Source organism: Bos grunniens, chromosome 23, assembly GCF_055505025.1.
Source record: "Bos grunniens cultivar Pamir isolate PY7600 chromosome 23, Bosgru_T2T1.0, whole genome shotgun sequence".
In the NCBI taxonomy this organism is placed as follows: domain Eukaryota; kingdom Metazoa; phylum Chordata; class Mammalia; order Artiodactyla; family Bovidae; genus Bos; species Bos grunniens.
Genome location: NC_141187.1, coordinates 19,079,104 through 19,093,214, shown reverse-complemented (window position 1 = coordinate 19,093,214; position 14,111 = coordinate 19,079,104). Strand labels below are relative to the sequence as shown.

At 56.3% G+C, this 14,111-nt stretch overlaps 1 protein-coding gene across 4 annotated transcripts; it reads left to right on the top strand.

The window, feature by feature from the left end:
- The first annotated feature begins 3,059 nt into the window (after positions 1–3,059).
- AARS2 (alanyl-tRNA synthetase 2, mitochondrial) lies at positions 3,060–14,046 on the top strand. 4 transcript variants are annotated; one of them, XM_086371867.1, is made up of 22 exons: positions 3,060–3,303; positions 3,999–4,190; positions 4,713–4,858; positions 5,088–5,255; positions 5,993–6,137; positions 6,717–6,862; positions 7,053–7,161; positions 7,522–7,560; positions 7,662–7,773; positions 8,188–8,321; positions 8,714–8,858; positions 9,073–9,245; positions 9,373–9,486; positions 9,588–9,728; positions 10,416–10,553; positions 10,647–10,756; positions 10,909–11,017; positions 11,311–11,433; positions 11,652–11,762; positions 12,333–12,416; positions 12,520–12,630; positions 13,061–14,046. In XM_086371867.1, exons 1-22 carry the CDS (start codon positions 3,067–3,069, stop codon positions 13,223–13,225), a joined length of 2,952 nt encoding a protein of 983 aa, XP_086227993.1. In that variant the 5' UTR covers positions 3,060–3,066; the 3' UTR covers positions 13,226–14,046. The 4 variants fall into 4 exon arrangements, with proteins under 4 accessions (XP_086227993.1, XP_086227992.1, XP_086227995.1 ...); XM_086371866.1 differs by having other exon boundaries at positions 9,058–9,245; XM_086371869.1 differs by lacking the exon at positions 12,520–12,630.
- Positions 14,047–14,111: the final 65 nt, after the last annotated feature.

The following is a 14,111-nucleotide window of genomic DNA, read 5'->3' as shown; positions in this document are numbered from 1 at the left end:
AAAAAGACCACACATTTCCCAAGGCTAACTCTCTTCAAAGTCCCTAAATAACATAACTCATAAAGAACGGAGGCCTGAAGAGCCCACTGGTTAGCTGAAGCCTTGGAGATGATCACATTAACCTCAGTGCTGTTTAGGCTTTAATTGAGGCAAATTCTCTTCTTGACCTGCTTAATTTCCCAAACCAAGAGCAGAGGGTATCAAGAGAAGCCCGGCGAAGACCCTGGCTCCACCTGTGCCTGTGTTGGCCTCGTGGTCGAAGCTGTTACCATGGAGAGAAAGACAGAAAGGGAGGTGGAAAAGGTACCTCTCTTACCCTGAAGCAAAAACACACAAAAGCCTAGGGCACTGGGAGGCTGAGAGAAAGAGAAATCTCAGCAGCTATCAGCCAACAGCTTCATCCTGCCCTGACAACCCGGATTCCCTCTAATCCCCAGGCAAATTAAAAGACCAAATGTTATTAAGCAATTAATAATGGAACAGCTGCTGTTTGGCTTCTGTGCCTCCACTAAATTTCTGCTTCAACCCCTAAGAACAAAATGGCCATTTCCAATGCCAAGGGCAAAGGAAAATGAGAAGTTCGTAGCACAGTGCCTGACACATACTATTTAGGTATCAATAAATATTTGTTAGGGCTTCCCTGGTAGCCCAGACGGTAAAGTGTCTACCTACAATGTGGGAGACCCGGGTTCAATCCCTGGGTCTGGAAGATCCCCTGAAGAAGGAAATGGCAACCCACTCTAGTATTTTTGCCTGGAAAATCCCATGGACTGAGGAGCCTGGTAGGCTACAGTCCATGGTGTTGCAAAGAGTCGGACATACTGAGCGACTTCACTTTCTTTTCTTTTCACTTTCAAGTATCTGTTGAATGACTATTGAATGAATGTTGATATCACTTCCCTTAGCCTTCTTCTCTCAGCCTGGAAATACACACAGGTAGACATCAGGGCTTCCCATGTGGCTCAGTGATAAAGAATCCACTAGCCAATGTAGGAGGCATAGGAGACAGGGGTTGATCCCTGGGTCAGGAAGATCCCCGGGAGGAGGAAATGGCAACCCAGTCCAGTATTCTTGCCTGGAACATTCTATGGACAGAGGAGGGTGGCCAGCTAAACTGCATGAGGTAACAAAGATTTGGACATGATCCAATGACTGAGAACACACATACATACACCACACAGAATCCACACCTGTTCACTGCAATTCCATTTGTAACCTTGCAAAATTAATGAACATAAGAATTACTAGTATAATACAGATTTCTGGAGGGTACGGACTATTTAAATTTTTTTTTTCTTGGCTGCGGGGCATGGCAAGTAGGAGTTCAGTTCTCTCACCAGGGATGGAACCCAGGCCCCCTACACTGGAAGCACAAAGTCTTAACCACTGGACCACCAGGAAAGTCCCCAGAGGGCAGGGATTTTTGTCAGTTTCATTACTGATGTACCTTAAGCACCTAAAAAATGCCTGGCACACAACAGGGTCTCAATGAATATTTGTTGAATGCCAGAATTAAGGGCCTACAAGGTCAGTTTTCATTCCAATCCCAAAGAAAGGCAATGCCAAAGAATGCTCAAACTACCACACAATTGCACTCATCTCACACGCTAGTAAAGTAATGCTCAAAATTCTCCAAGCCAGGCTTCAGCAGTATGTGAACCGTGAACTTCCAGTTGTTCAAGCTAGTTTTAGAAAAGGCAGAGGAACCAGAGACCAAATTGCCAACATCCTCTGGATCATCAAAAAAGCAAGAGAGTTCCAGAAAATCATCTATTTCTGCTTTATTGACTATGCCAAAGCCTTTGACTGTGTGGATCACAATAAACTGTGGAAAATACTGAAAGAGATGGGAATACCAGACCACCTGACCTGCCTCTTGAGAGACCTATATGCAGGTCAGGAAGCAACAGTTAGAACTGGACATGGAACAACAGACTGGTTCCAAATAGGAGAAGGAGTACGTCAAGGCTGTATACTGTCACCCTGCTTATTTAACTTCTATGCAGAGTACATCATGAGAAACGCTGGGCTGGAAGAAGCACAAGCTGGAATCAAGATTGCCAGGAGAAATATCAAGAACCTCAGATATGCAGATGACACTACACTTATGGCAGAAAGTGAAGAGGAATTAAAAAGCCTCTTGATGAAAGTGAAAGAGGAGAGTGAAATGTTGGCTTAAAGCTCAACATTCAAAAAACGGAGATCATGGCATCTGGTCCCATCACTTCATGGGATATAGATGGGGAAACAGTGGAAACAGTGTCAGACTTTATTTTGGGGGGCTTCAAAATCACTGCAGATGGTGATTGCAGCCATGAAATTAAAAGACGCTTACTCCTTGGAAGGAAAGTTATGACCAACCTAGATAGCATGTTAAAAAGCAGAGATATTACTTTGTCAACAAAGGTCCATCTAGTTAAGGCTATGGTTTTTCCAGTGGTCATGTATGGATGTGAGAGTTGGACTGTGAAGAAAGCTGAGCGCCGAAGAATTGATGCTTTTGAACTGTGGTGTTGGAGAAGACTCTTGAGAGTCCCTTGGATTGCAAGGAGATCCAACCAGTCCATCCTAAAGGAAATCAGTCCTGGGTGTTCTTTGGAAGGACTGATGTTGAAGCTGAAACTCCGATACTTTGGCCACCTCATGCGAAGAGTTGACTCATTGGAAAAGACCCTGATGCTGGGAGGGATTGGGGGCAGGAGGAGAATGGGGACAACAGAGGATGAGATGGCTGGATGGCATCACTGACTCGATGGACGTGAGTCTGAGTGAACTCCGGGAGTTGGTGATGGACAGGGAGGCCTGGCGTGCTGCAATTCATGGGGTCGCAAAGAGTCGGACACGACTGAGCGACTGAACTGAACTGAATTGAATGCGCCAGGCCGCTTGTGTTATTAATAGGTGGACTCCTGCGGGCGCCTTCTTGCCAATCACTTCTACCTGGAGCCAGAAGCGGTCTTGAGTCCTCCTGCCGCCAGGGGTCGCTGTAGGAAACGCCGGGTCTCCTCTCGTTACTTCTATCCCTGCGATACCCTTTGACCTCGTGAAGTATTGCCCCCAGTTAAGATGGCGGCGCCGGTGGCAGCCGCAGCTGGGCGACTTCGGCGGGCCATTCGAAGGTCGCCCTCATGGCGGGGCCTTCGGGCGCTCTCATCGGAGGCCCCTCCAATCCAGGCCGCGGCCGTGCGGGACGCCTTCCTGAGCTTCTTTCGGGACCGCCATGGCCACCGCTTGGTGCCCTCCGCTTCCGTGAGGCCCCGCGGCGACCCCAGTTTGCTTTTCGTCAATGCAGGCATGAACCAGGTAGGGGCCGAACCACGCAGGTCTGGGCGGAGTTTGCAGTTTTTTTCCTTAGAGAAACGCGTTGCGGGATTGGGCAAGAGACGCAAAGGGTGGAGCTCCTACCTTTCGGGGAAAGAGAGCTTGTGCGTGATTGGGCAGAGTTTGGGGTGCAAATTAGGGCTTGGGGAGAACTCGATCGGAAACTTCGGAGTTAAGGTTGAGTTTTAGTTCCAGGAATGGCGGGTGAAGGTTGACTTTTAGTTCCAGGAATGGCGGGTGAAGGTTGACTTTTAGTTCCAGGAATGGGGGGTGTGGAGTCTCATGGGGGCAGACTGGTGGGGGAAGTCTGGCTTCATTTATTAGTTTTCTTAAAATAAAGATATCATTCATTAAAATAAATGTTTGTTGAGTACATGCTACTGTGCTAGCCTATGTGCTCTAAGCTTTCGACTTTGAGCACCACTTACCCTCTGTAGACTTGCCCTGTTTCTAGCCACCAACACATTCGTTCTCATTTTACTAGCAGAGTCTTTCATGATTTATTTGTCTGCTCAGACACCACCAGAGATGGGTGCTCCCAAGTTGCCCCCCTGGGCAAGACTTCACTGTACTCTCAGGGGGCACGGACAGCCCTCAATCCCAATCACCATCTCTATGCTCACTCCCTACGTTTCCCTTCTATTAGGGTATCTCTCTCCCCCTTCCTGTATTTCCAGTTCAAGCCAATCTTCCTGGGCACTGTGGATCCACGAAGCGAGATGGCAGGCTTCCGGCGGGTAGCCAACAGCCAGAAATGTGTGAGGGCTGGAGGACGCCACAGCGACCTGGAAGATGTGGGCCGAGACCTTTCCCATCATACCTTCTTCGAGATGCTGGGCAATTGGGCCTTTGGGGGTGAATATTTTAAGGTGAGTCCCCAGGAAGCCCTGGAGCTAGGAAAGGGTCAGTGGTCAGTCAAGAAAGGAGTCAAGGTTAATCCTGTCTCTACTGTTAGAGTCAGCCTAAGCAGGGCCTCATACCAGACACAGACGCAAAGTGCTCAATGGACATATATAATAGAAATGTGTCTCGTTTCCCTGGTTGGGCTGTAAACTCCTTGAGGACCAAGACTGTGCCTCCTGCCTAATGGCTGATCAATAATTATTGTAAAGAAGTGGTTCAAATGCAGGAGTTAAAAGTCCTCTCAGGCTGAGGTGGGTAGGGGATTTCATGGAGAAGGTGGTGCCTGAAAGAAAATGAGATTTAGAAGCAAGGACACTTTCTATGCAGGAAAATCTCAGAAGCAGAAAGAGTCATGGCTTGTTCTGAAAACCAGGTGGGCAGTGGAAATGGTCTTGTCTTAAGCTGAGGGTGGAGCTCTTGTGGCTTGATGGGCACTTCAGTGGGGCCTTCTCACCCGTCTTCCTCTTCCCACTGGGTTTCCACTACAGGAGGAGGCTTGCAGCATGGCCTGGGAGCTGCTGACTCAGGTCTATGGGATCCCTGAGGACAGGCTCTGGGTCTCCTACTTTGGTGGGGACCCCAAGGCTGGGCTGGGCCCAGACTTGGAGAGCCGGGACATCTGGCTCAGCTTGGGGTGAGTCCACTCCCACTTATGTCCCACTCCTGGAGCACAAGAAAACTGGAAAATAGCCAACACCTGAGTTATACGCTCAGAGTCTCAGCGTATCCTGTGATACCGTCAGCCCTGTTCCTCCTCCTGCTGAGCTTAATGGAAGGGCTCTCCTGGCAGATAGCTGGGGTGGTGTGGGGGAGTCCCCAGCCTCTGCCTTTGTCTCCCACCATCCGTCTGGCTTTCTTCTCAGGGTGCCTGCCAGCCGTGTGCTCTCCTTTGGGCCCGAGGAGAACTTCTGGGAGATGGGGGATACTGGGCCTTGTGGGCCCTGCACTGAGATACACTATGACCTGGCCGGTGGGGCAGGGGCCCCCCAGCTGGTAGAGCTTTGGAATCTGGTCTTCATGCAACACAACAGGTAATGGGTTGCTAGAGGAGGAGGGAAATCCCTGCCTAAAAGTGAAAAAGTTGGCAGTCAGGAGACTTTGATCCATTTGTTATGACAGCATTTGCAATGTGGCAGGCATATTTCTGGGGGCTTTCCTGGTGGCTCAGATTGTAAAGAATCTACCTATAGTGCAGGAGACCTGGGTTCATTCCCTGGGTCAGGAAGATCCCCTGGAGAAGGGAATGGCTACCCCCTCCAGTATTCTTGCCTGAAGAATTCCATGGACAGAGGAGCCTGGTGGGCTACAAAGAGTCAGACATGACTGAGCAACTAACACTTTCAGGCATATTTGTAAACACTTTTCGGATAGTAACCAATTTAGTCCTCTTCCTTGCCCGTGACATTGCAACTAGACACTGTGGGTCTTTGGACTCTGCTCTCTTATCACAAGATGGAGTTGAATTTGATAATCTCTTAAGGTTTTCTACCAGCCTTGACGTGCCTCTTTATAAAGCAAAGAACTGTGTCCCAGAAAGTGGAGGTCTGGGTCCAGGCGAGGGCCCAATCACCTTTTATGAGAAAGGAGAGGACCCAAGGCTATCATCGTCCTCTTTGGGGGATGAGGGGGGTGAGATGATACTGCCCACTGGTTCCTCTCACTGTCGGCCCCCCGAATCCCTTCCTCATCCCTTTATGCCACTTGAGCATCATACCTGCAATCCTGTGGGGGGCCTCACCTGGCACCCCTTTCCCGTACACCTGACCAGAGAGGCAGACGGAAGCCTGCAGCCCCTGCCCCAGCGGCACGTGGACACAGGAATGGGCCTAGAAAGGCTGGTGGCCGTGCTGCAAGGCAGGCTCTCCACCTATGACACCGACCTGTTTTCCCCGCTGCTCGACGCCATACACCAGGTAAGCCCGCCTCTTCCCTTCCATAAGCCACTCTGACCTGCGGCTCACCACCACTGCTTTCTCCCTTTGTTGAGAACTCAAGGGTATTCCCGCCTGCAGGGACAGTGAGCAGCCGAGAATGCGATAGTGTCAGACGTGAGGCTCCAGTTCACGTTTACAGCCTGATACTGCCCCTCACTCTTTCCTCAGTAGTTGCGAGGCACGTACTTAGCTGTGGCACATGAGATCTGAGTTCCCCAACCAGGGATCGAACCCAGGCCCCTGTATTGACCAGGGAAGTCCCTGATCACCACTTTTAAAAGACATTCCTGTTGCTGTGCGGAGGATGCACTGGAGGGCAACTGGAGTAGCAGCTGAGAAATTGGGAGGCTGTTTCATAGTTCAGATAAGGTGTGGCTTAGGCTGGTAGCAGAGGAAGTGGAGAAAAGTAGATGGATTTGAAAGATCTCTGGAAGTAGATGCAAAAGCCCCTACTGATGGATTAGATGCAGAGAGCAGAGCCAAGTCAAGGCTGGCCCCCAGGTTCTTGACTAATGTGAATGGCAGGGCCAGCAGCCGTGTCTCATCTCCTGCTTCCAGGGTTGCGGGGCACCCCCTTACTCAGGCCGCATTGGGGCAGCAGATGAGGGGCGCACAGACACAGCATACCGCGTGGTGGCTGATCACATCCGCACACTCAGTGTCTGCATCGCTGACGGCGTCTCCCCTGGGATGTCAGGCGCCCCGTGAGTCTGGAAGGGCTACAGTGAAGGGCAGGCTGCAGGGGAGAGGAGGGAGGGGATGGAGAGGCGAGTGGGGTTGAGATGGCAGGCGGAGGAGGAAGGGAGCATACACTCTGCGTTTTGCCCTCCCTTCTCCCCTCCCTGCTGACCCAGGGCTGCTGGGGGCTCGTATCTGGGCTCTGACCCCCTCTAGGCTGGTACTTCGTCGGATCCTCCGTCGAGCTGTGCGGTTCTCTACTGAGGTGTTGCGGGCACCACCTGGCTTCCTGGGCAGCCTGGTGCCTGTAGTGGTGGAGACACTGGTAAGGGCAGAATTTCATCGCCTCCCTGGGCCTCCCAGGGGACTCAGAGAGCCTGTCACTGAACCCAAACAGTGACCCTGCCCCGGTTCCCCACCCTAAGTGTCTAACCCAGAGTCTTCTCAGCGGGCTTACAGAAAGCAGGGAGCCTCCTTGCTCAGGCTGCTGAGCCTTTGACCTCGGGACCCCTTCTGCCTGTATCATGCCCGCCCCTCCCTAAAGAAGCTGATTCCCCATTTGGACCCTCTGCCATCCATCTGCCTCTCTGAGCCCCCAAGGCAGGCGTCCCCAGGGAGGGCCAGGTGGAGGTGCAGAGTGTGCTCTTGCCTCTGACACCGCCTTGGGCCTCTGCACTGTCCCCAGGGAGATGCTTACCCAGAATTGCGGAGGAGCTCAGCCCAGGTACTGGACTCGGGTAGGCGAGGGAGGGGCTGACAAGAGTGGTGGGGAGAGGCTCTCCCTCTCAGAAGGCCCGGCTCCAGCCCTGCCCTGCCCCTGTTCAGATAGCCAGCCTGGTGTCGGAGGATGAGGCAGCCTTCCTGGCCTCACTGCAGCGTGGTCGGCGGGTCATCGAGCGGACCCTGAAGCGCCTGGGGCCTTCTGATGTGTTCCCAGGTAAGCAGGATGCTTGGCCGCGGTGTGAGGGCCCCACTTAGGTGAGCCAAGCCCAGGCCTTACATCCCCGGCCCGACGTCTCTCTCCCCTGCTGTCTCCACCACGCCCTGCTTCTCCTCACTTCTCTATTGCCCAAGCTGGCCCCGCCTCTGATCTCTACTTTCCAAGGCTGGCTGCAGGCTGAGAATGAACTGCCCTCCTCTGAAATGACATTTGCCAAGGGAGGACCCTGGGCTACCCCCAGCTCCTGCTTTGGAGCCTGAAGGTGACCCTTTTCTGGGGTCTGCCCAGCGCAGGGAGAGGACCCATGTGCTTGGCGTCCGGTGGCTTCTGTGGTCAGAAAAGCCCTGGCCCGTACTTCTTCCCACTCCCTCCCTCGATAGCCCTGACGCCCGTCGTCTTCTTTCCTCAAAGCCGAAGTGGCCTGGTCCTTGTCACTGTCTGGGAACCTGGGGCTCCCCCTGGACCTGGTGGAGCTGATGCTGGAGGAGAAGGGGGTGCCGCTGGACACTGCCGGACTGGAGCGGCTGGCCCAGGAGGAGGCCCAGGTACTGGCTGGGCAGCCCCACCGGTTCTGTTGGGTCACAGCCCCTCCCTCAGTCCTGGGATCTTGTGGGAAGAAGGAAACGGGAGGCTGAGGTAGGGTCTGGCCCCTTGCTCAGCCCCCACCCGCAGCCCGCAGAGAGGAAGGCCAGTGCAGTGGGCCACACAGAGGAGCAGAAGGGGAGAGGCCAGCACGAGTCCTCAGAGGGGCCATCGGGGGCCGCAGTGGGTCCTGATCCTGAGACCCCTGCATGAGGGAAGGTTCACCAGCCAGCCCAGGGCCTCCAGCAGCCAGCCCAGCCCAAGGCCTTATTCCAGAGGGGATACGGGAAGCACAAGCTGTGTGGCGGAGGCAGGTCTCCACACAACCCCTCCTGCACATACGCCTGTCCCACAGCACCGGGCACTGCAGGCCGAGCCGGTTCAGGAGCAGGGACTGCGACTCAACGTCCACACCCTGGGGGAGCTGCAGCGCCGAGGGGTGCCCCCAACCAATGATAGCCCCAAGTACAGCTACTCCCTGCAACCAGGCGGCAGTTACAGTGAGAGCCTGGGCTGAGGCGGGTGGCCGCGGGCTTGCCTGACTACAATTGGGAGGACAGACCAGCCACCAGGCCTGTGCCTTCCCCGGGGGAGCCGCCAGGGGTCGCTGTGGGTCCCGGCTGGAAGTGCCCCCCTACCCCTGCCGAATGGCTTCAAGGGAGGCGCGGGCCCAAGCCCCTGCCTGGCATTGATAAGCAGTCTCGGCCCTGGCAGAGTTTGGCACCTGTGAGGCCCAGGTGCTCCAGCTGTATACAGAAGATGGGACAGCTGTGGCCTCCATAGGGGATGGCCAGCGCTGTGGCCTCCTCTTGGACAAAACCAACTTCTACGCTGAACAGGGAGGCCAGGCTTCCGACCGAGGCTACCTGGTGCTGGTGGGCCAGCAGGTGAGCCCCCCCCCCCCCACCACCCGCAACGCCCGCCACACAGACACACACACACACACTCCCCAGTCCTCCTGAGCCAGAAGGAGAGGCGGCAGGCACTCAGTGCCTCGGCCTTGCCCTTCCCCAGGACGTGCTCTTCCCAGTGGCCCGGGCCCAGGTCTGCGGAGGCTTCATCCTGCATGAGGTGGTGGCCCCGGAGCGCCTCAGGGTGGGGGACCAGGTGCAGCTGCACGTGGATGAGGTGAGGACCCCACCCCTGCTGTTTATCCTCCGTGTCCTGCAGCCCCTCCTCTCTCCCCACCCCACCCGCACCCGGGGCCCTGGGTGACAGAAGTGTTTCAGGCCTGGCGTCTGAGCTGCATGGAGAAGCACACGGCCATCCACCTGCTCAACTGGGCACTGCGGCAGGTCCTGGGCCCCGGCACAGAGCAGCGAGGCTCCCATCTCAATCCCGAGCGGCTGCGCTTCGACGTGGCCACGCAGGTGAGCTGGGCACAGAGAAGCAGCCTTCACACAAGGCGACGGGCTTAGAGTCTGGTGGGGTGGGAGTTTGACCATAAGAGGGCTGGACTCCCCTCGCTCAGTCACTGGGGGACCTTGAGTCGGGGGGCTTTGCGTCAGGCCGCTCCTGCGCCAGTGAGGGTCAGGCGAGCCAGTGTCCAGAATCCTCTCGGCCTCCAGCCGCCCGGCTTCCTTGTCCCTGCTGTCACCCAGGCCGCTCTTGCTCAAGCCGAGCTGCCCTCTTCCTTATCTGTCACCCTGTCTCAGTGTCCATCTGGCTCAAATCCTGCAGGAAGTGCTCACTGAATCCCATTCCGCCTGATGACTCCCTCCTTGCTCCTGTGTCTCCCCCGTCCTGTATTTCTCTTCCCCTGGCTGCCCTCTCTCGTAAGCTCCTGAAGTACAGAGCCTCTGTCTTCTGTTTCTTTATCAACTTTCAGTGTCTAGTGAAAGGCCTGCTGCTTCCAATAGGCCCAGTTCCCAGGTAGCTTTCTAAGGGAAAGGACTGTCTGCTCCACAAACGTACTGAGTACGTGTTATGTGCTAGGCACCGTTCACTGTTGTGTACTAGCTTGGGGCTGGTTCAGTGAACACTGACTGCTTCTTCACGCATCACTCCCAGGCACGGGGCTGACTGCCTGTCTGTCTATTTCCCCCACAACCCCCCAGGCCCCATTGACCCCAGAGCAGCTCCGGGCAGTGGAGGTCACTGTGCAGAAGGCCGTGGGGCGGGATGAGGCTGTGTACATGGAGGAGGTGGCCCTGGCACGCACTGCCCACGTCCCCGGCCTGCGCTCCCTGGATGAGGTGAGTTGGAGGGGCCCTGTTGGTAGAGATCGTGTGAGTGAGCCCCCCACCCCCCCACAGACCTGTTAACAGACCTGTGCCTCTCACTGTCAGGTATACCCAGACCCTGTGCGGGTGGTATCCGTAGGGGTGCCCGTAGCCCATGCGCTGGACCCAGCCTCCCAAGCCGCACTGCACACCTCTGTGGAGCTATGCTGTGGGACGTGAGTCACTCCTCTCTGCCCACTCTGGCCTGGGTCCCTGGACCTCCTCCCTTCCCTCGTCCCTGGAGCCATAAGCCCCTGGTTTGGAGCTCCAGCTGCTCTTCTCTCTCGCATCATCACCCAGACCTCCTGCTCCCTCCCTCTGCCCACAGGCACCTGCTTCGCACAGGGGCTATAGGAGACCTGGTCATCATCGGAGAGCGCCAGCTCGTCAAGGGCATCACCCGCCTGCTGGCCGTCAATGGGGAGCAGGCCCAGCAGGTCAGCACACCAGTGGGGCCTGGGAGGCTTCTCTGGGTGTGGATGGGTCAGGGGGCACGCAGCTGATGCTCTCGGGCTGGGGAATGCCCAGCAGTAGACCCCGGATTCATACCTGTGCACTAAGCCATACCAGCTACTGCCAGCTGGCATCTGTTGTCATCATTTGATACCTTGATGAGTCTTGATTGTTAAATGTTTCTAACTTGTCCCTGCCCAGCAATAGGTCATGAACCCCTGTCTTGGGGAGAGCAGGTATGCCACACTCCCCTGACCATCCTGTGCCCTCCCTACAGGCCCGAGAGGTGGGCCAGAGGCTGGCCCAGGAGGTGGAAGCAACCGCAGCTCGGCTGAGTCAGGGCAGCCGGCATGTGGCGGAGGCACATCGGCTGTCCAAGGACATGGGGCGACTTACCGACGTGAGGGCTACCCCCACCGTGGAGCTGCCCCTTCCACCTGGCCCTGTTCCCCTCCCCAACCCTGCCTGTCTCCCCCCAGAATCCCCAGCCCAGATATTTGTTGTTTGTCTGCAGGGGGACATGTAGGGAGTGTGACCTCTTCCCTGGCCCTGCTGGTCCCTGCCTCAGGGACCATGACTCAGTGGGGCCAGGGAGTGATATGCTGCTTCTGACCACAGGCCGTGGACACCGCCACAATGCCCCAGTGGCAGCGGCGGGAGCTTCAGGCCACACTGAAGGCGCTGCAGCGGCGTGCTAACACTGCCGTCCGGAAACTGGAAATGGGGCAGGTGAGAGGGGGTGCGGTGCACCCCACGGGGCAGATAGCAGGCACACCTGGCGAGCATCGGAGATGTCTAGCATGCACGCTGAGACACCCCCAGGCCTGGCGGGGAGTCGGGGTGGGTGGCAGTTGCTGCCTCTCCTGCCACCTGGGTGCCATCATCAGGTCATTCCCACACTTCTCTCTGCCAAACTGGGTCTCTCCCCCAACTCCCAAGCCTTTCTCAGACTCTCCCTCCAGGAAGCTGACTTGATTACGCCATTCAGCCCTAATTGCTCCTTGACTGTGGCTCCTCCTCCCTCCGCCCCCACTCGCCCATCTGTGCTGCAGCCCTAGTCCCGTCACCTTCAGCGGCCCATGTGTAGGGGCCTGGAGCTAAAACGAAAGGGAGGAGGGAGGGAGGAGAGGAAGGACATAGAGGGGACCCAAAACAAGGCGGCCATTCTCGGCAGAACCCCTGGCACCTTTGCTGGGGGACGGAGGGCGTGGGAGGGGATTTCTGGGTTGGGGCTCAGTTCAGAAGTGGGGGCTGATTGCTTCCCAGCCCGACCCCTGCGCTGTTCTTCCTGCCTCCTAGGCTGCACAGAAGACCCAGGAGCTGCTCCAGCGGCACATGGAGGGGCCCCTGATTGTGGACACGGTTTCCACGGAGTCCCTCTCTGTAAGCGTTGGGCGTGGGGTGGGCCCAGGGTGTGGGGAGGGGAAGGTCCCAGCGGGGAGGAAGCTGGGAGCTGCGAGGTCGCCATCTGCCCTCCCCCGCACAGATGCTGGTGAAGGTGGTCCGGCAGCTGTGCACGCAGGCGCCCGGCACGTCAGTGCTGCTCCTCAGCCCCCAGCCCCTGGGGAAGGTGCTGTGCGCCTGTCAGGTGGCCCAGGTGAGGCGAGGCAGCCCCACCCACTCATCTCCCAGCCCAGCTTGCTGATCCCTTGTCTTATTCCTCCCACGTAAGAGAGCCACAGCTGGGTAGAGGTGATCTCTGAGGATGCCCCAGGATGGGGACAGGGCCACCTCCTTGTCCCTAACCCACACCCTCCCACCCCACCCTCAAAGGATTCCCTCAGTTCCCACCACCCCACCCTCCAGGCTGCATATTTCTTACAAATAGGTAGCAGCCATTCATCAACCTCTGTACGTGCATTCCCGGCCCATCCGTCTCCTGTCTCCTCACCCACTTACCCACCCCCACCATGTGCCCGGCTTGCAAGAGGGTTCTACTCACTGTGACTCCACTCTCCAGGGTACGCTGAGCGGGAGGGGCAGAGAGGGCTGCTCTGCATCACTGCCCTTTCTGTTTCTGTCCCCAGAGTGCCACACCGGCCTTCACAGCAGAGGCCTGGGCGCTGGCCGTGTGCAGCCACATGGGGGGCAAAGCCTGGGGCTCTCGAGTGGTGGCCCAGGGCACTGGAAGCACTGCTGACCTGGAAGCTGCCCTCAATGCAGCACGAGCCTATGCCCTCAACCAGCTCTGAGCAGGCTCATGCAGGGGCTCACACACTGAAGAGACTGCGGCCAGGGCAGTGCCTGGAGCCCTGAAGGAGCCAGCAGAACCTCCCCGGAGGCTCAGCAGAGGACTCAAGTCTGGAGGCCAAGCAGCTGAGCCAAGAGGGTGCCCTGGGCGGGGACCTGCACAGACACAAGAAGGTGGGGGCTGGGGAAGGCAGACGTGAGCCTGATCATAGACCCAGCGAGGTGAAGGTGAAGACCTACATGGCTGTTCTGGCTGCGATTGTTCATTAAAAAGTATTTTTCACAGGATAGGAAGCTCCAGAGGGCTTCCCAGATAGCGCTAATGGTAAAGAACTCACCTGCCAATGCAGGAGACGTAAGAGACCGAGGTTTGATCCCTGGGTCGGGAAGATCCTCTAGAGAAGGGAATAGCTACCCACTCCAGTATTCTTGCCTGGAGAATCACATGGACAGAGGAGCCTGGCGGGCTCTGATCCATAGCGTTGCAAAGAGCCAGACACGACTGAAGCGACCTGGCACACACAGACAGGAAGCTCCAGGACATTCTTTCACCTAAAAAAAGCAGCCTTTTCCATCTCAGCAACCTGACGTGGGTGCCCCATCCCCAATTTGGCCCTTCACACTGGACTAGAAGGCCACCTGGCATCCAGATCTGAACTCCCCTTGTCACCACCACAAGCACTTGGCCAAGCCCACTGTGCCAGCCTGTTCCGAGCACCCACAAAGGCCTCCCTAGCCAAGACTGAAAACTCATGTGAAAGTCATGAGAGCTGGGCAGATCCTGTCTGGTGTCACTTATTTCATTAACAACTTCTCATTTTAATGAAGGCTCTGATGATTTGTTGATAAAATGAGCCAACAGGGACTTCCCTGATGGGGCTGAGACTC

What these genes read in the sequence shown, in the direction of transcription:
- AARS2 (XM_086371866.1), top strand. Translation starts at nt 3,067, where the DNA reads ATGGCGGCGCCGGTGGCAGCCGCAGCTGGGCGACTTCGGCGGGCCATT. An exon ending in GCCTGCGCTCCCTGGATGAG is followed by an intron (nt 10,554 to 10,646) that starts GTGAGTTGGAGG and finishes TCTCACTGTCAG; the next exon opens with GTATACCCAGACCCTGTGCG. An exon ending in ATGGGGAGCAGGCCCAGCAG is followed by an intron (nt 11,018 to 11,310) that starts GTCAGCACACCA and finishes CCCTCCCTACAG; the next exon opens with GCCCGAGAGGTGGGCCAGAG.